Here is a 26,141-nt window from a genome sequence, read left to right as displayed (position 1 = left end):
CATAAGCCCCCGTGCCTGGTCCTGTGCCCTTTTCTAATCCTTCCTTGGCACATTGTGTCATCCTCTGTCTCCTGTTGAGGGATAGGTACTTAACATTATAGGCACCACCTTCAAACCCCTTATTTTTGTTTCTTTTTTGAGATAGGACCTCTGAAACTCAAGATCCTCTTGTTTCAGCCTCATGAGTGGTTAGATTTTATCTTCCACCACCACAACTAGGCTGCACTCCGTTTCTCATTTCTGTTCCCTGTAGCTTAAACTTGATGCTGGTTAGAGTACTCAGAACATGAGTTTTGTTGTTTTTCTCAGTGTCTGTTTGTCCTTTTATTATCAGGTCAACAAGGATTTTCTCCCAAAATTTCAAAACAACCAAATTCGTTCATAAACACGAAAAAGTTAAAAGCACAACTCCTGCAAATTCAGTCAGAGCTGAATACTTCAAAGCAAGAATATGAAGAATTCAAAGAACTAACTCGGTAAAATGGAAATTGACATGCATACTAACACCTCTTATAAATTGTATTTGCTTTCATGATAATTTTGGTAATTTAATTGGGAATTTTACTTTTTGTTTTTGGTTCCAGTATTGGGGCTTGGACTCAGTGTTTACATGTGTTTAGTTTGTTCACTCAAAGATGGTGCTCTACCTCTTGAGCCCAAACTCTACTTCTGGCTTTTTGGTGTTTAATTGGAGATTTGAGTCTCATAGACTTTTCCTAACTGGGCTGGCTTCTAACCAAGATGCTCAGATTTTAGTCTTCTGAGTAGGCTGAATTACAGGCGTGAGCCACTGGTGCCCTGTTTATTTTTAAAATAGCATGTTGCCTATGCTATTATTGAGAGCTATTTGGGCTTTTGAATTTGTGTTCCACCATATATATTTCTTGAATACCTTGCACATACCTGAACCCTATTTTGCCCAGCTGGAAAAAATAAAGGTTAATGATAGAAGCAGTATTTCTTATTTAAAAAGATAACTGTAAGTTGTGTGACCACATCACCTGTTAAGTATTTTACAAATATTTGATGTTACTTATTGCTTCCAATTCTTTCTTTCCAATATCTATTAGGAAGAGGCAGCTGGAATTGGAATCAGAGCTTCAGTCTTTGCAAAAGGCAAACCTGAATCTTGAAAACCTTTTGGAAGCAACAAAAGCTTGCAAGCGGCAAGAAGTTTCTCAACTGAATAAAATTCATGCTGAAACACTTAAGGTAGGTTATGTGAAGCAATGCTCTCTCACTCTCTCTACATATTTATATGTTTTAGGGCAGACTTTGGTAGTTAATTGAAGATAAGAGTTTCATGGGCTCTCCAGCTGGCTTCAAACCTCTGTTCTCAGATCTCAGCCTCTTGAGTAGCTAGGATGATAGGTATGAGCCACTGGTGCCCAGCTGTTTTATTCTTGAATGGTATAGAGAGATTGAACTTTAAAAATAATCTCGTGGGGCTTGAACTCTGGGCCTGGGCACTGTCCCTCAGCTCTTCAGCTCAAGGCTCTACCAGTTGAGCCATAGCGCCATGTTTGGTTTTCTGGTGGTTAATTGGAGATAAGACTCACGAACTTCCCTGCCCGGGCTGGCTTTGAACCACAGTCCTCAGATCTCAACCTCCTGAGTAGCTAGGATTACAGTTGTGAGCCACTGGTACCTGGCCATACTGGACTTTGTATTGTTTTCTAGTGTTCTCTTTGATTACAAATGTGCTAACTACTGAATAAGTGAATATAATGTTTTTGTAACCTAATTTTATATTAGATACATAGCTCTTCTTGTTCCTTTATTCCTTGTTTGAATGTAGATATCAACTTACCAAGTTGCATTTTGTTTTGTAAATTTTTCATGAGCTCATTTCTATGTTGCTTTTTAATGACACTTTTCCCAATGAAACAATTCAAATTTTTATGCTTTGTGTTTATGTACAAAATATGCTGTTTTCTATGTATGCTAATATTCTTTTCCATAATGCTTATTTATAGATTATAACTACACCAACCAAGGCTTATCAACTGCATTCACAACCAGGACCAAAATTAACCCCTGAAGTGGGCAATGTGGCCTCTTTGCAAACTCATGACATATTAAATGAGCCAATTCCGCCTGAGATGAGTGAACAAGCTTTTGAGGCCATTTCTGAAGAGCTTAGAACAGTACAGGTAATGTTTTAGTTTTAGAAAATATTTATTAAATATTTATTAAATACTCATTTAAATAACTACAATTCATCTTGATCTATGTCACCCCTTTTGTGTGTCTGAGCGTGTGTGTGTGTGTGTGTGTGTGTGTGTGTGTGTGTGTGTTCTGGGGCTTGAATTTTAAGGGACTCTTAAGATTTTTCCCTCAAGGCGGGTAATCTACCACCTGAGCTACACTTTCAGGTCCAGCTTTCTGCTTATTAATTATAGTTTCATGAACTTTCCTGCCTGGGATAGCTTCAAATCTTAAACCTCTGATCTCAGCCTCCTGAATACCAAGGATTATAGGCTTGAGGAACTGATACTCTGATCATTTAACTCTTTTAACTGTATAATTCATTGTGTTCAGATATATTTAAGATTATCATTTAAAGTATGTGTATTTTTACACATGTCTGGATTGCAGCCATTCTTGCTCTCTTGCAGTCTTCAGCAAATTATCCTTCACTCTTCTGTGAGCTTTGACTCCCTCTTGTAAAACATAGCCAGCTACCACTAGCTTCAAGGTTCAGAATTGGTTCACTTACCTAGTGCTATATATGTTAAGAAATGTCAAAAGTACAGTTGCACATGGTAGTACATACCTGTAATTGTAGCACTAAGGAGGCTAAGAACGAGAATTTATAGTTTAAGAGCAGCCTCGGAAACATGGTAGGAACGTGAGTCTCAAAAATGAAGCAAGATAGGAAGGGAGAGAGGGAGGAGAATATTTTACAGAATATTACTATAGAGCAAATTTTGACAGGTTTTAATGTATTTGAACTAACTTGTGAAATTTGATAATCTAGGAATTCTGCTGGCTGAAGTGGTAGAATGCTAGCTTTGAGCAAAAGAAGCTCAGGGACAGTGCCCAGGCACCGAGTTCAAGCCCCAGGACTGGCAAAAAAAAAAAAAAAAAAACCAAAAAACATAAAGGTTTGCAAATTCAATGTTTGGGGTTGGGTTGCAGGAACAAATGAGTGCTCTTCAAGTGAAATTGGATGAAGAAGAGCATAAAAACCTGAAGCTTCAACAGCAGGTTGACAAGCTAGAGCACCATTCTGCCCAGATGCAAGAGGTAAGGGGGGTTGGGAAGGTGGGGAGGGAAGGGATGGTAGGGAAAAAACAGAGGAGGAGGTAACAACGCTCGATAGCCAATGTATTCATTACCTTACTCATGTGACTGTAACCCCTCTGTACAGTATTATTAAAATATACAAAGGAAAAAAAGAGGTGTGTGTGGAGCACAGCCTCAAATAGCATGAGGCTCACCCGCAGAGTCCATGCATTGTGTGACCCTGGTAACTCAGTTCGATGCACCGTCTTAATGGAACGTGTCGCTTCCCCAAAGCTCTTCTCTTCAGAAAGAACCACATGGGCCCAACAGCAGCACGACCACCTCTCACACTTGAATATCCTCGGAAAGCAGCTTCAAGATACCCAGACCAAGAATGACTGTAAGTGTGAGCAGCCTGGGATCTTGTGACCAGCAAGAATGTAGTAATGCCACTGCTTTTCAGTCACCTAACCGAATGTCCATATGTTGTTGGTTGGTTGCTTGGATGTTTTTGTTACTGTCATCAGACGACCAGACTTGAGTTTGCGTGGAAAAGTTTTATCGTGAGGCTTGAACTAGGCCTGGGCGCTGTCCCTCAGCTCTTCAGCTCAAGGCTAGTGCTTGAGCCATAGTGCTACTTCCAGTTTTCTAAGTGGTTTATTGGAGATAAGAGTCTCATGTAATTTTCTTGCCCCTGCCCCGGCTGGCACTGAACCAAGATTCTCAGATCTCAGCCTCCTGAGTAGCTAGGATTACAATAGGGTAAGCCACCGGTACCTGGATTGCTTAAAGTTTTAATTGACTGTGTTGAACCAGGTGCTGGTGACTCACGTCTGTCTGTAATCCTAGCTATTCAGTAGACTGAGATCTTAAGATCACAGTTAAAGGCAGCCCTGGCAAGAAAGTTCGTGAAACTTTACCTCCAGTGAACCACCAGAAAACTGGAGATGAAACTGTGGCCCAAAGTGGTAGAGTGCTAGCCTTGAGCAAAAATTGTTCAGGGAGAGCATCCAGGCCCTGAGTTTAAACCCCATGACCAACCAAAAAAGAAGTTTTAATTAACTGTGTTGAGCTGTCCGGTGACTTACCCTGTAATCCTAGCTACTCAAGAGGTTGAGATCTGTGGATCACGTTTCTAAACCAGTTTCAGCAGCAAGTCCTGTGAGACTCTTATCTACAATTAAGCACCAAAAAAGCCAGAAGTGGAGATGTGGCTCAAGTGGTAGAGCACTAACCTTAAGCAAAAATGCTCAAGGATATTGCCCAGGCTCTGATTTCAGTCCCTTAGGACACCCCCCTACACACACACACACACACACACTCTCTCTCTCTCTCTAAAAGAACTCTCTTGAGGATTTGTTTTTATGTGCTTTTTAGTTTTGAGAAGTGAGGCGCATGATCTGCGAATTGTTCTTCATTCTGCTGACAAGGAGCTTTCTTTGGTGAAAATGGAGTATAGTTCATTCAAAGAAAGTCAGGAGAAAGAATTCAGCCAACTTTCTGAAAGATACATGCAAGCTCAGCTTCAGCTCGACAATGTCAGGTAGAGTTGTGATTCACCATGTCTGATTGGCTATAATCTTGAGCTACTTGAAATGTGAGTGATGTAAACCTAACTCAAACTGCTGGGACAAACAGTAATTTATTGGTAATTATCACAAGATATACTGTCTTTTCTTGCACATGGCATTTATTTGCTTTAGCTTATGAATGACTGAATCTAATCTTGCCTTTATACACTAGTTTTAGTTTTAGTTTTTTATTTTTTTGCCAGTCCTGGGGCTTGAGCTCTGTCCTTGAGCTTCTTTTGCTCAAGGCTAGCACTCTACCACTTGAGCCATAGCACCACTTCTGGCTTTTTCTGTTTATGTGGTACTGAGGAATCCAACCCAAGGCTTTATGCATGCTAGGCAAGCACTCTGCCATTAAGCCACATTCTGAGCCCCAAGTTTTTTGTTTTTATTTTTGTTTTGGTTCGTTGTGGGTCTTGAACGTGCCTGGACACTGTCCCTGGGATTTCTCACTCAAGGCTAGTGCTTTACCACTTTGAGCCACAGTGCCATCCCAGTTTTCCGGTTATTACTTGGAAATAAGACTGTCATAAGGGGCTGGGAAGGTGGCTCAGTGGTAGAGCGCTTGCCTTGCATGCCTGAGGCCCTGGGTTCGATTCCTCAGCACCACATAAGCAAAAAGAAAAAAGCCGGAAGTGGCGCTGTGGCTCAAGTGGTAGAGCACTAGCCTTGAGCTGAAGAGCTGAGGGACAGCGCCCAGGCCCAGAGTTCAGGTCCCATGACCAGACCCCCCCCCAAAAAAAAAAAAAAAAAAGTCTGTGATGGACTTCTCTGCCCTGGCTGGCTTCAAACTGAAATCTTCAGATCTCAGCCTCTTGAGTAGCTAGGATTACAGAAGTAAGCCACTGGCACCTGGCCACAGACTATTTTTATGTAACCTTTTTTTTTTCTTTCTAAACAACTAGTAATCTCAGTGTATTTTAATTTCCTTGTGTTGACTTCCCAGAGTGTAAGTAGATAAAAAAAAATCCAGGTGCCAGTGCCTCTCACCTATATATAATTCTAGCTACTCAGGACTGAGCTCTGAGGATCACAATTTGAATTCAGCCCAGGTGGGATATTCCTTAAGATAATTCGAGATCTGTCTGTAATTAACCACCAAAAAGCCAGAATGGAGCTCTAGCTCAAGTGGTAGTCTGGGCTAGCCTGCCCCAGGGCTGGTACCAAAAAAAAAGGGGGGAGGAGGGGAAGAATGTTTATTTAGCTATATACTTAAAGTATTAATGTACCTCCTAGCTTTTTAACTATATTGGATAGAATGTAATACATAACATGTGTGGTTTTTGGCAGTGGCTAATTCATTTACTCGTTCTTATTTAATTTACATTTATTATTTATTTTCCAGTGTGTTACTCAGGCTATTAAGACCTCTGAAGGAAATAGCAGTATACTAGTATGTGGTTGTTGTTTTTTTTGTTGTTGTTGGTTGTGGGGATTGAACTCAGGGCCTGGACTCTGAGCCTCTGTGCTCAAAGCTAATGCTCTACCACTTGGTCCACAGCACCATTTCTGATTTTTGAGTGGTTAACTAGAGATAAGAGTCTCACGGGGACTTTTCTGCCTGGGCTGGCTTCAAAAAAATCCTCAGATCTCAGCCTCTTGAGTAGCTAGGATTACACGCATGAACCACTGGCATCTGGCAAATACCACATGTTTATTGAATATTTTTACCTACTGTATACAAGAGGTACATGTGTGTATTCCCATTTTCTGCTACTTATCTTCTAGCATCTAATTTACTCTTTGTAATTTGATTCTTGTCATATTTGAATAATGTAGATAGCTCCATATCTAATAACTTTCTGTGTATAAACCAAGGCATCTATTTTGCATAGGGTAGTGATCAGATTTTCATTCATTCTTGGCTGATGCATGGATGTCATCACAACGTATTCGAGATGGACAAGAGAATAAAAACAGAAAAAGCCATACATCATTCTTTGCTGAGAGAATTTCCCTCTTGCTCAGATTAGAACCTTCATTTTACAGAAATCTTCCTAGAGTTGGAAGAATGGATACGCATTGGCTAGAGTTGAGCTATCGACAAAACTTGGAAATTAGTGCTTACTGCTTAGGGTACTTGTTTAGTCACCCTGGATTACCAATTATGCCTGCATGGACGAAGCCTCATGAGAAAGGATGAAGAAGTGGCCGGCTGGAGGCTGTCCATCCCCACCAAACTGCTCTCAAATAGCTGCCATGTATCTTTCGTTTAATGTCCTCCAGGAGCTTTATGTCTAGTCTTGAATGAGGAATGATCTGCTGATGGAATAGATTATATTGTGGATCACCTAACTGGCTGAAAGATATTTAATGTTTCTCTTTACCCCTTGAAAATGTTTTCCTGGTAAAGGTTGGAAAATGAAAAGCTTCTTGAGAACCAAGCCTGCCTACAGGATTCCTACGAAAACTTACAAGAAGTCATGAAGTTTGAAATCGACCAGCTTTCAAAAAACCTACAGAACTGCAAACAAGAAAATGAAACTTTGAAAATGGACCTGAATGTGAGCGAGAAAGGGTAGTGTGTGTGTCATGGGTCTGTGGCTGCCCTCTAGGGGGAAAGGCAGGAACTGTCCTGAGCACTCTGTACCTTTTTGTACTGACCACAGTACCTGTGGCCCACAAGGTACTCACCATGCATGTTGACTCTACATGGCTCGTCATAGTCATTTAATCTAATCTGAGCTTGTCTTTTAGAATTTGATGGAGCTTTTTGAGGCAGAGAAAGAACGCAACAGCAAATTATCATTACAGTTTGAAGAAGACAAAGAAAACAATTCAAAGTGAGTGCTATTGATCATTCCATTGGCTGATGCTAGAATATTACTCATGACTTCAACACTTCACCTTGTTGATTTTTTTCCCTTGGTATCACTGTGAAAAGTTACTTCAGCTGAGTATGTAGCTGAATAACAATTAAAAACAAAAAGATTCTCTTTCAAAGCATTCCAAAATGAATCACAGATTATTTCGTACAAATGACTATACTTAAAAAACCTACTTTCTTCAAAGCATTTAATAACTAGTTTATGGTAGGTACTAATCAGAACTCAGTACCTTCTTTAAATAAGTTAGAGTATATATGATATGACTTGTAACCATGTTTCTATTACTGGGAAGTTGGGTGTGACTTTTGCCACGGATTTTCTTTTTTTTTTTGGGTCCGGTCATGGGCCTGAACTCTGGGCCTGGGCGCTGTCCCTCAGCTCTTCAGCTCAAGGCTAACACTCTACCACTTGAGCCACAGCGCCACTTCCAGCTTTTTTCTTTTTGCTTATGTGGTGCTGTGGAATCGAACCCAGGGCTTCATGCATGCAAGGCAAGCGCTCTACCACTGAGCCACCTTCCCAGCCCCCAGATTTTCTTTTACCTGCTTTTTTATTGTGTTTGTGCGTCAATCCTGGGGCTTGAATTCAGGGCCTGGGCACCGCCCTGAGATTTAGTGCTAAATAGTGCCTAGAACTTAAATGTAACCCAGGCTTGCCTCAAACGAGCAGTCCTCCTGCCTCCACCTCCACAAATGCTGGGACTACAGGCATGCACCACCACACTAGGCACAAAGAACCTTCTATATTGACTACATGTTGAAATGATCACATTTTGGGTCTATTAGGTTGAATAAGATAATCCCACCTGTTGTTTTTTTGTTTTTGGTAAGGTATAGGCCTTGAATTCAGGGTCTGGGTACTGTCCCTGAGCTTCTTTTGCTCAAGCTAGCACTCTACTACTTTGAGCCACAACTTCACTTCTGGCTTTTGGTGGTTAACTGGAGATGAGTCTCATGGCCTTTTCTGTCCATGCTGGCTTTTGAACCTTGATATAAACATTTTATTTTATTTTATTTTGGTCCAGTCGTGGGGCCTGAACTCTGGGCCTGGGCACTGTCCCTCAGCTCTTCAGCTCAAGGCTAGCGCTCTACCACTTGAGCCACAGCACCACTTCTGGCTTTTTTCTTTTTGCTTATGTGGTGCTGAGGAATCGAACCCAGGGCCTCAGGTATGCAAGGCAAGCGCTCTACCACTGAGCCACCTTCCCAGCCCCTAATATCAACATTTTAACCTCCTGAGTATAGCGTTATAAGCATGAGCCACCAACACCAGAATTCTCCTTGTTCTTTCTCTTGTGTTTTCCAGGCTCCTTTACTGGAATACTCTGCCCCTTCTCCAACTTCTTTTCCTTAGTAATCTCAGAAAATCAACTAGTAGTTTTACAACTGCTAAAGAGAACTATTTGTTCCTTCATTCAATACTTAAAGATAGGGTAGCTCTTCTAGGTCCTGATAATGCAGAGGTAAATAGAGATCATATATCTAGCGAGATAGTTAGCATTGTCTCATTCATAGCCAACAAGCTAGGTGGTACTATGGTGAATGCTAGAATGTTATAGCAGTGAAGCTGTGATCAAGGAATTTAGCTTCTAGCACAGAAGACAATAATAAATACATCCTATATGTTTTTACATATTGTATTGAGTAGTACACACTTCGGTGAAAAAAGTTCTGGCATAAAAATAGGTTCTCACTGAAGAAATAGGAACACTCAGACTATCCTCTGCCCATTGCTGAGGATGTGCCTAATAAAGTTCATTCACATTGCATTTAAGTTCACCTGAACTAACTTGATTCCTGTTGCCATTACTTGAAATTAGATAAAGGATGCTAGTTACCAGTTGCTTCTGTTTATAAACCTAGCTACTCAGGAGGCTAAGATATGAGGATGATTTGAAGCTAGCCTTGGCAGGAAAGTCCATGAGACTCTTACCTTCAAATTAAGCACCAAAAATGCTGAAAGTAGGGCTGTGGATCAACTGGTAGAGCGATAGTTGAGCAAAAGTGCTCAGGGACAGTGCCCAGGCCCTGAGTTCAAGCCCCAAGACCAACATCATAAAAACAAACAAAAAACTAAACTATAATTGTTTTCTTCCAGGGAAATCTTAAAAGTTCTTGAAACTGTACGTCAAGAGAAACAGAAAGAAATGGCCAAGTGTGAACAACAGGTGAATTTCCTATTTTTCTGACTCTAGAATTTGTTGTGAAGGCTGTAACTAATTTTTTTCCTGGTATCTACAGAGATTTGTTATAAAAAACTTTCAGTTGTTTGGTGCTGGTGGCTGGCTTTGAACCATGATCCTCAGACCTCAGCCTCCTGAGTAGCTAGGATTACAGGCGTGAGCCACTAGCACCCAGCTGTCCATGAGACTCTTACCTCCAGTTAATCACCAGAAAACCAGAAGGGGTGGTGTGGCTCAGAGTGGTAGAGTACAAAAGCTCAGGCACAGTATCCAGGCTCTTTGAGTTCAAGCCCCACAAAAAACCAAAAAAAACCTATTTCAGCTTTCTTTCAGTGTTGGAAATTAGTTAAAAATATGGAAGGTTTATCTTCCTTTGTTTACTTTCCTGCAGTCTTGGTGATTGTACCTAGTGCCTTGCCCTTGATCTAGGCAAGCAATATACCACTTAGCTACGTTCTTAGTTTTATGAGACTAGGGTTTCAGTATAGATCTCAGTATATATTTGTAGGCTAGGCTTATCTTGAGATACAGACTTAAACCACCACTCCTGAGTATCTGAAATCACACATACCATGATCATGTCCTTCCTCTCCCCATTCCTCAACACCCTGCCCATCCAGGGGCTTGAACTGTGCATTGTCCCTGAGTTGCTTTTGCTCAAGGCTAGTGCTCTACCACTTTGAGCCACAGTGCCACTTCCAGTTTTTAATGGATAATTGGAAATAAGAGTCTCATGGGGACTTTTCTGTGGGGGTTGGTTTTGAACCACAATCCTTAGATTTTAATCTCCTGAGTAGCTAAGATTACAGTTGTGAACCACCAGCGCCCGCTTACACTTTGATTTTTTTAATGTATGTGATTTAATTCTTTTTCTAAAAACTTGGTTTTTTTCCCCCCATAGATGGAGAAAGTGCAGAAACTAGAACAGAGCTTGCTCGCTACTGAAAAAGTAATCAGTTCTTTGGAAAAGTCTAGAGATTCTGACAAGGTAAGGTGGTAATTTTCTTTCTTCCCCTGTTTGTTTATTGAAACAGACTTTATGTGCCTCAGTCTGGCTTTGAACTCTCCCTAATCCTGAGATTATAGGTATGGGCTACCACACCTAGCTTTGTTTTTGCATTTTCTTTGTAAATGCTAGTTTGGTGCTCTAATCTCCTACACCATTGTCTGCTTCCACGTCCAGCTAAGCCTTACTCAGCTTCCAGAAGTGCCAAAGGAGCTGTTGCTGAGCCTGCTGGCTCATGGCTGTAATTCCTAGTTACCTAGGAGGCTAAGATCTGAGGATCACAGAAAATCTGAGCTCTGAGGAAGCCAGCCCTGGCCAAAAAAAAAAAGTCTGTGAGACTCTTATCTTCAATTAACCATCAAAAATCCAGGAGTAGTAAAGCTGTGGCTCAAGTGGTAGAGCACTAACCTGGAGCAAAAAGAAGCTCAGGGACAGCGCCCAGGCCCCAATTGTGCACACACAAAAAAAGAGCTTTGAGACATCACATAAAGCATAAAGCTATTGAAATCTAAATTGCTGCTAATAATTGGATGTTATTTGATATTTGGTAGAATAAAACTGGCTTATATTAAGAAAGATATACTGTGATGGATTGTTTAAAAAGTATCTTCATGTTACTGGGTATGAAGATAACTGTCTATTGTCCTCAACAGGAAGTGGTGGCCAACCTCATGAACCAGATCCAGGAGCTCAAAACATCAGGCTGTGAGAAAGCGGAAATCATCAACAACCTGCAGCAAGAACTGAAGGATATAAATGTAAGTTCCGTGACCAGAACGTTAACTTGAGTGACGTGAGTGTATACTCCAGCTCCTCAAGGGTCTTACAGTTGTTTCCCTCTGTGGGAATTCTGTGACTTAAGTTTAGAAGCAGTACTTCAGGATTGGGAACGTGGCTTAGTGATAGAGTGCTTGTCTAACATGCATGAAGCCTGGGTTCGATTCCTCAGTACCACATCCACAGAAAAAGCCAGAACTGGCGCTGTGGCTCAAGTGGTAGAGAGCACTAGCCTTGAAAACAAAAGAAGCTTAGGGATAGTGCCCAGACCCGGAGTTCAAGACCCAGGACTTGCAAAACAACAACAAAAATAAAACCCTACTACTTCATGCCCAGTTGGTTTCCAAGACTTGCAAGGCTTTTATTGTGCAGAAGACACACCTTTGGGGGACCCTGAAGGTCGCCAAATGTCTCAGCTTTCCCCTCGCCTCTCCCTTTTTTTCCTCCATGGGTGGAGGGAAGGCTTCCACCAGTGTCTTAGTAGTGTTCTGAAGGGAGCTCGCTACCCCACCTTTACTTCTTTCTTTTTTTTTAAGTTGCTTTATTGAGATTGATTACATAAACTTCACAATATTGTGGGATAGTGGTACTTAGCTAAAGTTACAAACACATTTCAACCTTCACAAGGTGAATTGTCATTATGATGGTCTATAAAAGCTTGTGAACTCTACAAACGTTGACAATGCAACTATATCTTCCAAATAGAGTGATAGTACATTTCTTTCCTTTTGCTTAGTGGAAGCTGTTCCCTGTTTTTCTCTCATTCCCTCCTTCCCATTTCTGCCTTTGAGTTGCTTAGTTCATTTCCATCAATGTCCAATGCAGCTGATGGGCCCCTCTGCTGTATTTTTTCATTGTTTCCCTCTGATGCTGTGCCCTCCTCCTAGCTTCCCTCAGATGTGCGCATTTATATACCATCTGTGGGGTCAAGAACATAGAGTCATCTAAAAACAATATGACAAATTAAGAAGAGGGCCTTTGTTTCTTGAGTCTTGTTTACTTTGTCATATCTCCTAGCATTTTGGATTTAACATCCGCATATCAGGGAGACCATGTGCCATTTGTGTCCCTGCTCTTGGCTTATTTTACTCAACTTGTGTTCTAGTGCCCTCCATTTCCCTGAGAATGACATTATTTTGTTCTTTCTAATTGATGAGTAATATCCCATTGTATATAGGTAACACAACTTACGGATCCATTCATCTGTAGTGGGGCATCTGGGTTGTTTACATATCTTGGCTGTTGTGAAAAGTGCAGCAATGAACATGGAGGTGCATGTGTCCTTATTTCCTTGTTCCTGTTGCTCAGGGTAGATGCCTAGGAGTGGTAAGGCTGGATCATAGGGCAGGTCTATATTTAGCTTTGTGAGGTACCTCCAGACTTTTCCAGAGTGGTTGTATTAGTTTACATTCCCACCAGCAGTGCAATAGGGCTCCTCTTTCTCCGCATCCCCGCCAGCATTTGTCATTGTTTGAATTTAGGATATAGATCATTCTGACTATGATATGGTGGTATCTCAGGGTTATTTATATTTGCATTTCCTTTATGGCCAGGGATGATGAACATTTCCTCATGCATTTCTTTGCCATTTTTATCTCTTCTTCTGAGAAGTCTCTCTTTAGTGTCCTTACCCATTTCATGATTGGTTTGTTAGATTTGGGAGGGATCCGTTTCTTGAGTTCTCTGTATATAATGGATATTAGACCTTGGTCTGATATATTGCTGTAAATACTTTTCCCAATTGGTTGGCTGTCTTTCTAGTTTGGTAGCCATGTCTTTAGCTGTGCAGAAACTTTTTATTTTAAGGTAATCCCATTTGTCGGGTCTCTCCAATTTGTTGTGATCCTGGGACTCTGTTCAGGAAGTTTCTGTCTGTGCCTGTAAGTTCTAGTGTCTCTCCTACTCTGTCCTGCAGTAATTTCAGAGTTTCAGGTCTGATGTCGAGGTCTTTAATCCATTTGGAGTTGATGTTAGTGCATAGTGACAGGCTGGGGTTCACTTTTAGTCTTCTGCATGTGGCTGCCCAGTTTTCCCAGCACCAATAGTTGAAGAGGCTGTGCTTCTTCCACTGGATGTTTTCTGATCCACTCTGTGGTTCTTTTCCTTTTGATTGGTGAATTGAGTCCATTAGTGTTTATCGTTATTATAGAGAGATGCGTTGTGTTTCCTGCCATTTTCTTGCTTCTTTCCTTTTCCTGTGCTTACTCAATTGATCTAGTGATTTCTGATGTGGTACTCTGGTCTTAACTGTTTTCTTTGGGTTGTATTCCTCCTTTTAGTGTATGTTGTAGTGCTAGCTTCTTGTTTGTGAATTCCTTTTTTTTTATTAAAAGTTTAGTCCGTGAAACTCTTATCTCCAATAAACCACCAGAAAACCGGAAGTGGCACTGTAGCTCAAGTGGTAGAGCGCTAGCCTTGAGCTGAAGGGCTGGGGGACAGCGCCCAGGCCCAGAGTTCAAGGCCCATGACCGACAAAAAAAAAAGAAGAGTTTCTCCATCGAATGTGAATGCTAGCTGTGCTGGATATACCAGTCTGGGTTGGCAGTGTTTATTTTCAGGGCTTGGATGGTACTTTTCCAGGCTCTTCTTGCATTAAGGGTTTGTGTAGAGAGGTCCACAGTGATTCTGGTTTTCTTTCCATTGTCGTATAGCTCCATTTTTTGATTTTGCAGCATTTAAAATCAGCTCTTTGCAGTTCAGGTCTAGTGTCTTTACTGTGATGTGTCTAGGAGTGTTTCTTCTAGGATCCTGTCTACTAGGTGTTTTGTATGCTTCTGTTATGTGAGTGAGGTTTTCTCTTTTGAGATTGGGGAAATTTTCTGTAATAATCTTATTGAAGGGGCTGGGAAGGTGGCTCAGTGGTAGAGTGCTTGCCTTGCATGCATGAGGCCCTGGGTTCGATTCCTCAGCACCACATAAGCAGAAAAAGCCAGAAGTGGCGCTGTGGCTCAAGTGGTAGAGCGCTAGCCTTGAGCTGAAGAGCTGAGGGACAGCGCCCAGGCCCAGAGTTCAGGCCCCACAAACAGACTCAAAAAAAAAAAATCTTATTGAATAAGTGTTGTATCCCACTATTCTGGTATTCCTCTCCATTGATCCCAATTATATGAAGATTAGATTTCTTGTCATTGTCTGCCAGTTCTTGGACTTCCCTTTGGTAATTTGAGTGTTTTTTCCATATCTAATACTTTCTTCTCCCAAGCCCCTGTTTTATCTTCAATTCCTGATGTTCTATTTTACATCTCATTCATTCCGTTACCAATGGCTTCCATTGTGTTTTGCATTACAGAAATTGATCCATTTATGGTGTCAATACCTGTTCTCAAAGTGTCGCTTTCTTCTTTTACGAGGTTTTACTGCATCTATTTTTGATTGCATTTTGTTTTTAGGTCTTGGAATTCCTTGGGTATTTCTCTTCTTGTGCTCTTGAAGTTGCTGTTTTGTCTCACCTTTGTTTCTTTGGCCAATTCTGCCATCATCTCTTTAACTGATCTTCTGTCCTCCGTTTCTTCTTCACTCTCACTGGTGCTCTTTCCTGGGTTGCTGCAGGCTTTTGGGTTAGGTCTGTTGTCTTGATTGTTCAGGAATCTTGTATTTGGCTTCAGGATTTGTGATGTCTGTGGGCCCAGCTGTGCTGGTTGGTGTCCAACAGGTGGGAGCCCTTGCTTGGCCCGGGCTGGTTCCCAGTGGGTCGCCTAGCCTTAGGGCCACCGTGCCTACTCTCTTGGCGGCTCCCAGTGTTGGTGGGTGATCCTACTGCGGCTGGAGCATGCACGTGTTTCGAGGTACCAGTCAGGATCCAGTGGCCTAGGCGGCTTGGGATCCCAGTTGGAGCACACTTGCTTGTCAGTTCCCAGCAGGCTGAGGGGACTCCTCCAGTTGCTGGAGCTCACGTGCCATTCCCCGCTCCACTCAGAGGCCAGTGACCCTGGCCGCTTGGGTTTCTACCCAGGGCACACTAGGTTGGCAATTCCCCGAGGGTGGGAGGCACTCCACGGGCTGCTGGGGCTCACATGTGATTCCCTGCTTCAGAAAGGCTAGTGGCCCAGGCAGCTCGAGTCCTACCTAAGGCATACTGTTGGTTGATCCTGGTGGGCGGGGCATGCTCCCACTGGTTGTGTGGCCCCAACCTGATTCCCAGAGTCAGTCAGGGACCAGGGGCTCGGGCAGCTGGAGTTCCCAATCCTGGCAGTTCTCTATGGGCAGAGTCTGCTCCCCCAGCTGTGGGGCACACACACAATTCCCAGCTTCAGGCGAGCCTGCTATAGTTCCTGCCTAAGGCGCTCTCTTGGCAGACTCTGTGGGCAGGGACCCTCCATGGGCCACTGGGGCATACTTGCAAATCCTGAGATGAGTCAGGGATTGATGGCCCAGGCCCCACCTTTATTTCTACAGGCAGTCTCCTGAAGATGACAAAAAACACATGCTTTATGTATGCATACCACTGAAATTTCTCCATTTCTCTTTTCCACATGCATTTATACTTCCATTCTTTGATTTACAAATAAAATTAAATTAATTTGTATGAATCTTGTCATCAGCTTGAAACGCACAGTATTGTTGTTGATTTTGGTTTCTTTGTGTATGTGTGTGTGTGTGTGTGTGTGTGTGAGAGAGAGAGAGAGAGAGAGAGAGAGAGAGAGAGAGAGAGAGAGAGAGAGAGAGAGAGAGGGTTGTCTAGGGGCCTTGCTGTCTCTGAACTTTTTTCCCCCCAAGGCAAGCCTTTCATCACTTGAACCACAGCTCTACTTATTGGTAGTTAATTGGAGATCAGAATCTTGCAGCTGGTGCTAGAGGCTCACACCTGTAGTCCTAGCAATTCAAGAGGCTGAGATCTGAGGATTGAGGTTTGAAGCCAGCCTGGGAAAAAAAGTCTGCGAGACTTATTTCCAATCACACACCACAAAACAGGAAGGGGAGCTCTGGCTCAATGTGGTAGAGCCCTAGCCTTTAGCAAAAGGACCTGCTCAGGGACAGCACCCAGTCCTTGAGTTCAACCCCTATGACTGGCAAAAAACAAAAAAAAGAATGTCACAGACTTTACCGCCTGGGCTAGATTCAAATCACAATCCTCAGATTTAAGCCTCGTAAATTGCTAGGATGACAGGTGTGAGCCACCGGCATCTGGCTTCTTAGTTGTTTTATTTATTTTATTTTTTTTTTTTTGGGTCCGGTCGTGTGGCCTGAATTCGGCCTGGGCGCTGTCCCTCAGCTCTTCAGCTCAAGGCTAGCGCTCTACCACTTGAGCCACAGCGCCACTTCCGGCTTTTTTTCTTTTTGCTTATATGGTGCTGAGGAATCGAACCCAGGGCCTCAGGCATGCAAGGCAAGCGCTCTACCACTGAGCCACCTTCCCAGCCCCTTCTTAGTTGTTTTAATATACAGATTAACATAAAAAGTAGACAGCTCTTGTATCATGACTCTTTTTCCTGCAGTGCAAATATAACTCTGCTTTGGCTGAGAAAGAAGAGAGCAAAGATTTGATCAAGAAACAGGAAGCGGATATTCTAGACCTGAAAGAAACCCTTCGGCTGAGAATATTCTCTGAGGACCTTGAGGTAGGCCTTAATATGGCACAAACTATTTTGGCCTTATTATCAGTTACATGGAAGATTTTTTTTTTTTAAAGGAGTAATTAGTAATTATAGTAGTAATAAACTATCTCAATTGTTATTTTATAATTAATTTTATTAATGTCCTTAGTAGCACTGATGATCTTAATAACTAATTATAATGAAGAATTAGCTAATGGTTACTTCCCAAGGGAGGTCAAGCCTTAAAGAGATAACAGTAAAATTGTGTTCCAGACACTGCCCTGTGCTTCACTTTCCCTTGACCTAGTTAATGTTGCCCATTTCTTATGTGTTCTTCAAGAGATATTTTAGGCTGGTTCTGTATATTTTTACTATGTTTTTTGTTTTTGTTGGTTGTGGGGCTTGAACTCTGGGCCTGACCACTATCCCTCAGCTCTTCAGCTCAAGGCAAGCACTCTACCACTTGAGCCACAGCTCCACTTCCGGTTTTCTAAGTGCTTTATTGGAGATAAGAGTCTCATAGCCTTTCCTGCCCAGGCTGGTTTTGAATCATGATCCTCAGATCTCAGCCTCCTGAGTAGCTAGGATGACAGGCATGAGCCACCAGGGCCCGGCTAGGGTTTTGTTTTCATGCAGATTTTTTCCCCCCTGGTCTTGAGGCTTGAACTCAGTGCCTGGGCACTGTCCCTGAGCCTCTTTGTGCTCAAAGCTAGTGCTCTACCACTTGAGCCACAGTGACACTTCTGGTTTTTTCTGAGTAGATTGTTGGAGATAAGAGTCTCCCAGATTTTCCTGCCTGGGCTGTCTTGGAACCGCAATCCTCAGACCTCAGTCTCTTAAGTAACTAGGATGACAGGTGTGAGCCACCAGCGCCCAGCCACACAGATGGCATTCTGTGTATACTCTTCCTCATTTGCTTTAGAGTAAGGCTTTCTTATGAAATTGTTAACTAGAGACCAAGGTCCACAATGCTTGTTTATAAATAGCTACTGTACAGTCTCTACTTGACCTAGCATTTGGGAATGGAAGAAACACAGGAACAGTATGCATTCCACCGTAGGTGTATTACAGTGTTAAAACTGACCCTGATGCCAGGACCTGGTGGCTCACGCCTGTCATCCTAACTCCTTAGGAGGCCGAGATCTGAGCACTGCGGTTCAAAGCCAGCCTGGGCAGGAAAGTCCTTGTGACTCTTACCTCCATTGAACCACCAAAAAACCAGAAGTGGAGGGATGGCTAAAAGTAGTAGAGTGCTAGCCTTGAGCAAAAAAAAAAATAACACAAAAGACAGCACCCAGCCCCTGAGTTCAAGCTCTAGTATTGGCACTCAAAAACCACAATGAAAAAGAAGAAAAAAAAGTCTTTTTTGTGATGGTTCCCTAACAGAGAGACATGGTCTGTGAGGATCTGGCCCATGCCACTGAGCAGCTGAATTTGCTCACGGAGGCCTCAAAAAAGCACTCGGTGCTGCTGCAGTCTGCCCAGGAAGAGCTGACCAAGAAGGAGGCCCTGATCCAGGAACTGCGACATGAGGTGAGAGGCACGGTGGAGGCGGTCCTGGCATTCCTAATGCCTTGTCTACTTCTGCACATATGGAATGACAGCTTCATGGACTAGATTGTGAATCTTGTAGATACACTATGGGCTGTGAACTCAGATCCACTCACGTGTATTGAGTCTTGTTCTAATTAGCCTAATATTATCCATGGAAGATACTGCAAATGACACTTGGCTCCTTTATAAAGGCTGCTTAGTATTCATTTGTGTAGACATACCATATATACTTTACTCATTTATTTTTTAATCAGTGGCCATTTAGATTTACTCTGTACTTTGACTTACAGATAAATTGCAGTGAACGTAGGAATTATACTCTTTCCATTTCTTTGAGTACACACCCAGAAATAAGATCACTGCTCATATGGTGGTTCTCGTTCTGGTCAATTTTGCTGGGAGCCTCCATGCCGTTTTTCTACAAGGGCTGTACTAATTTCCATGGTCAGATAGTGCCCGAACATTCCCTATTTTCTTTTTTTATTTTTTTTATTTTTTATTTTATTTTATTTTATTTTTTTGGGGTCTGGTCGTGGGGCTTGAACTCTGGGCCTGGGTGCTGTCCCTCAGCTCTTCAGCGCAAGGCTAGTGCTCTACCACTTGAGCCACAGCGCCACTTCCGGCTTTTTCTTTTTGCTTATGTGGTGCTGAGGAATCGAACCCAGGGCCTCAGGCATGCAAGGCAAGCACTCTACCACTGAGCCACCTTCCCAGTCCACATTCCCTATTTTCTACATGCATCTCTCTCATCTTTTTTATAAGTTGCCATGCTAGCAGATATGAGATGATACCTTGATACTTCTTTGTGGTTTTGCTTTGATGATGGGGAAGTTTGTCTTTGCCAATTGGACCCATGTGTGCCTAACTTGTAACCTCTTCCTAGCTAAACCAAACGAAACAGGAAGTAGAGCAGAAAAACAACGAGCATAATTTCACAGAAGAAGAAGTAGTGATAGATTCTGCTACCCAGGTACCTTTCTTTTAGTCTTTGGAAACGTTTTTAATCAGTGTATATTGTACAGTGTTGTGACATTTTCCATACACACACCCATGTACCCCAATCAAACTCAGCCCCTCCAATTCTCCCTTATCCAGCTTCCCTGTTCCTTAAAACAATTTCAACAGGTTTGTTTTATTTTCATACATGCATGTAAAGTACTGAAACCATATTCACCCTTCCCCTCAGGTACTTTTCAAAAAATCTTTTTGAAAACTCTGGCCCTGAGCTCTCTAGCTCAAGGCTAGTTCTCTATCACTTGCGCCCTCAGCTCCACTTCTGGTTTCCTGGTGGTTAATTGGAGCTAAGAGTCTCACAGACTTCCCTGATTTGAACCACGATCTTCAGACCTCAGCCTCCTCAGTAGTTAGGATTACAGGTGTGAGCCACTGGCACCTGGCTTAAGACTGTATCTTTATATGAAGAGTTTTTTTAACTCCCTAACATGAGTCTGCTTTCCATTTGATAAAGGTAGCAGTCTTTTGTGTCTTGGATAAGAATTAGAATACTAAGCGAATTGGCTTGTGTCTGGGCATATCCTGTGTACTAGATACTTGGAATATACATTGAAAAGCCCATTCTGTGTGTTGGATGTATAGATTTAAAATGAAATCTTTATTGTCATTGGTTAAGATCAAATTTTCTTTGTCTTTAGAGTCCTAAAACACCCCCTCACTTTCAAACACATTTGATGAAAGTCATGGAAACACAACAGGAACACGAGATCAAAGATGGAAGAGACTTAAAGACTTTGCAATACCTTGTAACAAAACTAAATGAAGACCGAGAAATCAAAAATGCTGACATCCTCAGAATGAAGGTATTTGGGTAATTTTTTTTTTTTTCTAGCACGTTTTTTTTGTTGGTTGGTTGTGGGCCTAGGCACTGTCCCTGAGTGCTTCAGATCAAGGCTAGTGCTCTACCACCCCAAAACTTCTGGTAAACATTAATACACATTAATCTTATGTTCAAGGCACTGTGGGTATGATTATGAATCATTTTTCGATCTCCAGAGGCTGTTACGGTCTGTATTTTATCCAATGATCCCCGGTAGTTTTATGTGCAGAAAAGGAACCTAGATGAAGAGTATCTGCCTTGGTCATAGGGAGAGAGGCACACATTATCTGTCGTGTGGTGTAGTGTAGAGTATATGTTACAGTGTACTCCCCATGTGTTTTCTTGTTTTTTGCTTGTTTTTGTCGGTCGTGGGGCTTGAACTCTGGCCCTGGGCACTGTCCCTCAGCTCTTCAACTCAAGGCGAGCGCTCTACCACTTGAGCCACAGCACCACTTCCGGTTTTCTGAGTGGCTTATTGGAGATAAGAGTCTCATGGTCTTTCCTGCCCAGGCTGGCTTTGAACCATTGTCCTCAGATCTCAGCTAGGATCATAGGCGTGAGCCCCCAGCACCCGCCTTCCCCAGGTGTTTTCTGAAAGGCATGATTTGGTGTGTTCTTAGGAGCAGTTGTGTGAAATGGAGAACCTACGCCTGGAGTCCCAGCAGTTAAGAGACAAAAACTGGCTCCTTCAAGGCCAGCTGGATAATATTAAAAGACAGAAGGAGAGCAGGTGAGAAAAAGCCACCAGAACTCAGTGGAATCGTCTCGACCTGCCTGAGTCTAGTTGTGTGAAGAGATTGCATCAGACACATCTAGAGAAGCCCATGGCATTCAGGCAGGTTCTCCAAGAGGAGAAGAGATTGTCTCACCAGCGCCAGGACTGCCCACACAGCTCAGCTTCTCCTGACTGGGTGGCTCTGCGTGATGTGGGTGCCATCCACAGGGTGCTGGTCTTGCCTTCTTTATGGAACATTCCTTCTCCACCAAGAAATTCATGTCTGGGACTTGAGCTATGCCCCAGCGACTCCACAGGAGTCAATGGAAAATGGTAAATGATGAGAGAATGGAAGCAAAAAGAAATTGGAGGCTCCAAGGTGTCAGGCGAGTGTGGGACCAATGAAACATAGCTGCCACAAGCCAAAACCCCTTTCTAGTTCGTGCCAGCGCTGGCCTGCCCTCTTAACCTGCCTCATGTTCACTCTTCCTTTTGTGTGTGTGCATGTGTGGGCACACCAGTCCTGGGCCTTGAACCTCAAGGCTTTTTTACTCAAGGCTAGCGCTTTACCACTTGAGCCGCAGCTCTGCTTGTGGATTTTTTGGTGGTTCATTGGAGATAACAATCTCATAGACTTTCCTGCTTGGGCTAACTCTGAACCATGATCCTCAGCTCTCAGCCTCCTGAGCCGCTAGACTGATAGGCATGAGCCACTGGCGCCCGGCTTGATACTGCTGTTGTGCTGGGAGATATTTGAGTTGGTTTCTGGGAAGATCCTTCACCATATATATACTGCTCATGGGTGGGCCCTAATCATGTTGCTTCTCTTCACATAATTTGGCATTGCCGTGCATAAGGTAGAAATTGATCCTTAAATAGACTTGACTGGATAACCCTATCTATCCCCTTCATCTGCAGTGATCAGAATTATCCAAACGACCAAGAGTTGGAGAGTGAAGAAGATGTCATCAGAGAAAGTCTTGCTAATGTATGGTATTTTTATGCAGTAGTTTTTTTCTGGGAAAAATGCTTTATAATTAACATTTATAGCTAATGTCTGTGCTTCACTGCTATAATCCTAGCTGCTCAGGAGTCTGAGATCTGAGGATCCCGGTTTGAAGCCAGCTCCACCAGACAAATTCTAGAGGCTCTCTTATCTCCAGTTAACCACCAAAAAGCCAGAAGTGGAACTGTGGCTTGAACAATAGAGAGCCAACCTTGAGCAACAAAACACCTCAGGAACAGTGCCAGGGCCTTGAGTTCAAGCCACAGTTCTAGCACCAAAGAAAATTAATTTTAACATATATGTTTATTTATTTTGAAAGTCATTTTTCCATTGAAAGCCGGTCTTCTCTGCAACCCTGCTATTTAGCCTGATATGTACCTGTAGTATTTACACATGGCTAAGAAGGAAGAGGAGGTGTGTGTCTTCATGCTTCTTCGGGATGCCCACAGATACTGTGACATGTAGAACAAGCAGGGAAACTAATTGGATCATAGCACCTGGAAGCTTGTGTATTGGCACCTTTGTATGTATGGGTCTAGCTGGGATTATAGAAAAGGACACTGGTTTTATTAACAAGAAGAGTAGGCTTCATGAAAGAATAAGCCAGCATAGTGTTACATGCCTGTAATCCTAGCAGGCAGAAGAATCTTGAATATGAGGCTAGCCTAGGCTGTATAGTTAAAGCCTATCTCAAAAAGCAAAACAAAATAAAAATTCAAGACCCCCAATTCAACCATCTTTTTAATGTTGTTTTAAATTTTTCAAATTTTCTTATTTATAGAGTAAAATTTTTGAAGAAATGCTGAAAATGAAAAAAAAGTAAGTGTGCTATTTTGTAGTCCACATTCTTGATAATAATGTCTTTATTCTTTCCTAATGGGAAATACATCCACGAGGTATGTCATTTCTTTCCTTCTGTGTATATGTGAACATAATTAATGTTTACAAAATTATTTTCCTGATGCCACTTGCTCAAGGGAATCCTTTAGTGTAAAGGTGCCCTAAAAATATCATAAAGAAATAAGTACATACGGCTGGGCACCGTGGTCACGCCTGTCATCCTAGTAACTCAGGAGGCTGAGATATGAGGATCGCAGTTGAAAGCTAGCCCAGGCAGGAAAGTCTGTGAAACTCTTACCTCCAAATAACAACCAGAAAAGTGGAAATAGTGCTGTGTCTCAAATGGTAGAGTGCTAACCTGGAGCTGAAGAGCTCAGGGACAGCACTGAGGCCCAGAGTTCAAGCCCACGACCCTCCCCTCTTCTCCCCGCACCCCCCCCCCCAAAAAAAAAAGTGTATGCGTAAGGCATTTATTAGTGGCTCACACCTCACTCAGGAGGCTGAGATCTGAGAACTGTGGTTCAAACCCTTCCTGGGGAGAAAACTCCCCAAAACTCTTATTTCCAATTAACCAACACAGAGCCAAAAGTGGAACTAGTGCATTAAGTTTTGTGTATTATTTCATTGCAGTAGACAATATCCCATTCCACACGCACTGTTCCTGTTGGGCAATTTTTCCCCAGTGCTGGGGATAGAAGCCAGTGCCTTACGCATGCCAGCACCCCAGCACTGAGCTACTCCCAAAATCCTAGGTATCTTCTTTGGCAACTTTACAGGAGAGCTGAAGATTACTGATACTTTTTCAAATCAGAAGTCTAAGCTGGAGAGATTTAACTTGAGTGATGTCTTGTCATTCTGTTCCGTGGAATACTGAGAAGTGATGTTTATACTTATAGTCTAGAAGAAATCCAAAATGCCCTGCACAGCAAGGAGATGGAATGTCTTCGGATGAGTGAGGAAGTTGAGCGGACCAGAACTTTGGAGTCTAAAGCATTCCAGGAAAAGGAACAACTGAGATCAAAACTGGAAGAGATGTATGAAGAGAGAGACAGAACATTACAGGTGTGTTCGTGTTCCACAGTACTTTTGCATATTTAAATAAATACAACTGATCAATAACATAACAACTTGTACATCTCATTGTTGCGATGGATCCACCTCTATCCCTATTTAAACGATTTGTTTTTTCCCTTCCCTATACAACTTTGGTGGTGGGAGGGCACGGAGGAGGATTGGGTTGGGGAAGGTGGGGGGATGATGGGTAGGGGAAACAAAGGAGGAGGCTACAATGCTTGATAAGAAATATACTCATTATCTTGCCCGTGTAATTGTAACTCCTCTGTACAGTATTTTCACAATAAAAAAATAATAATTAAAAAAAATTTTTTAAAGAAAAATTTTGGCTGGGCTTGGTGCCTCATGCCTGTTATCTTAGCTATTCAGGAGGCTGCTGAAGATTGAGGCTCAAAGCCAGCTCAGGCAGGAAAATCTATGAGACTCATCTCCCAATTAACCACCAAAAAACCAGAAGCAGAGGTGTGAACCAAGAAGTTGAGCACCACTCTTGAGTGAAAAAGCTAAGGGACAGTACCCAGGCCCTCCACTACCAGCAGAAAAAGAAAAGAAATTATGTCCAGTTTCTCATTTTCCCTTTCTTGGATTGATTTCCCTGAAGGAGATAGAACTGTTGCGGAAGCAAGTCAACTATCTCTCAGAAGAAAATGGAAAATTGGTCGGTCACCAAAACCTACATCAGAAGATTCAGTATGTAGTGCGGCTGAAGAAAGAAAATGTCAGGCTTGCTGAGGTAAACTCTGAAAACATTCTCAGTTTTTTACCACTCTTTTCAAAGTGATCGTTTCAGCAAAAATAGAGTTAGGGCTGGGGATATGAGTCCAGTGGTTAGAGGGCTTGCCTATTAAACACAGGTCCCTGAGTTGAGGCCCTACTCCCTCAATCAATCAAAAAAACTTACTGTTTAAGCTGGGCAAAGTGTCACACACCCATAATCCCAGCACTTGGGAGGCTGAGACTGGAATGTTGAAAGTTCCAAGCTAGCTTGGGCTACAAAACAATATCCTGCCTTTATAATGAAAAAAACAAAAAGTGATAATTAAATCAGTTAACTCTTACTTTAGCTTTCAAGAATTTCAAAGAATGTCTTGATTTTTTAAAAATGTTAGTCACTGCTATTCTAATGTTATTCAGTTAAATTCTCAAAGATTTTTTTTTTTTTTTCCATGAAATGCTAGGTATCAAAACCCAAGGTCTAGGCTGGGGATGTGGCTTGGGTGATTAGTATGCACATTGAACTATATCCCTTATTCCTAGATGCCATTGTCTTATGTTAATTAACAAATATAGTATTTGCATTTTGACACATAATTAATGTCAAGAAGAATAGTACTCTCTATAAGAACTTAGAGCCTTGATTTTTTTTTTTCCTTCCCCCTCTCCTTTCCTCCTTTCCCCTCTCCTCCTTTCTTTTTTAAAATTACTTACAGGAGACAGAAAAGTTGCGTGTTGAAAATGTATTTTTAAAAGAAAAGAGAAAAAAGGAATTATAACGATCATGGCCAACTCCTGAAGCATCACCTGGTTCGGAGAATTTTTTTTTGTTTTTTCACAGTTGTAAAGAGTTGATGTAGCAGAGAAAGTAAAAGGCACTCAGGAGACTGAGCAACAGGACCTGGAAATGATTGTCCCAAATTTTGTTTTCTTTCTCTTTAAAAGTAAGAACTACTCTTACCCACAGAGTAGAGCTCAATTAAGGCCCTTCTTTACAAAATGTGTGCATGGTGGTCGTGGATGACCCTTGACTTCTAATGAGCAGTCTGGAACAGACCAGCCCATTTCCTGTAAATATGGGAAGGCACTTTGTCCTGTTTGAAATAAAGCATGTACCTGATTCTGTGTTAGCTCTAACAGTAGTATATGGTGGTGCTAAAACTTGAAGTGAGCTTGATCCCTTGATTTTGTAGATAATTTTTGTTAATATAGATTATTTTTGTATTATGAGCATTTTCTATGATGTGGCCCATGTTTTGAATAAATATGTTTACAACAAAA

At 42.2% G+C, this 26,141-nt stretch overlaps 1 protein-coding gene across 1 annotated transcript in view; it reads left to right on the top strand.

Moving 5' to 3' along the window:
* Kif15 (kinesin family member 15) overlaps positions 1 to 26,141 on the top strand; it is a 47,093-nt gene extending 20,952 nt beyond the window's left edge. The window contains exons 15-35 of the mRNA XM_042666090.1: positions 335 to 476; positions 1,071 to 1,212; positions 1,977 to 2,153; positions 3,142 to 3,249; positions 3,523 to 3,628; positions 4,606 to 4,771; positions 7,153 to 7,303; positions 7,497 to 7,582; positions 9,725 to 9,794; positions 10,711 to 10,797; positions 11,469 to 11,573; positions 17,025 to 17,147; positions 18,510 to 18,656; positions 19,561 to 19,647; positions 20,330 to 20,494; positions 21,132 to 21,241; positions 22,145 to 22,214; positions 23,014 to 23,051; positions 23,969 to 24,134; positions 24,748 to 24,879; positions 25,577 to 26,141. Coding sequence (XP_042522024.1) covers positions 335 to 476; positions 1,071 to 1,212; positions 1,977 to 2,153; positions 3,142 to 3,249; positions 3,523 to 3,628; positions 4,606 to 4,771; positions 7,153 to 7,303; positions 7,497 to 7,582; positions 9,725 to 9,794; positions 10,711 to 10,797; positions 11,469 to 11,573; positions 17,025 to 17,147; positions 18,510 to 18,656; positions 19,561 to 19,647; positions 20,330 to 20,494; positions 21,132 to 21,241; positions 22,145 to 22,214; positions 23,014 to 23,051; positions 23,969 to 24,134; positions 24,748 to 24,879; positions 25,577 to 25,639 — 2,441 coding nt within the window. The 3' untranslated portion in view covers positions 25,640 to 26,141. The remainder of the gene's footprint in view (positions 1 to 334; positions 477 to 1,070; positions 1,213 to 1,976; positions 2,154 to 3,141; positions 3,250 to 3,522; positions 3,629 to 4,605; positions 4,772 to 7,152; positions 7,304 to 7,496; positions 7,583 to 9,724; positions 9,795 to 10,710; positions 10,798 to 11,468; positions 11,574 to 17,024; positions 17,148 to 18,509; positions 18,657 to 19,560; positions 19,648 to 20,329; positions 20,495 to 21,131; positions 21,242 to 22,144; positions 22,215 to 23,013; positions 23,052 to 23,968; positions 24,135 to 24,747; positions 24,880 to 25,576) is intronic.

This window comes from Dipodomys spectabilis, unplaced genomic scaffold (assembly GCF_019054845.1).
Source record: "Dipodomys spectabilis isolate Male_0828 unplaced genomic scaffold, ASM1905484v1 ptg000360l, whole genome shotgun sequence".
NCBI lineage: Eukaryota > Metazoa > Chordata > Mammalia > Rodentia > Heteromyidae > Dipodomys > Dipodomys spectabilis.
The sequence above is the reverse complement of the archived record's forward strand: the minus strand, read 5'-3'. Positions and strand labels throughout refer to the sequence as shown.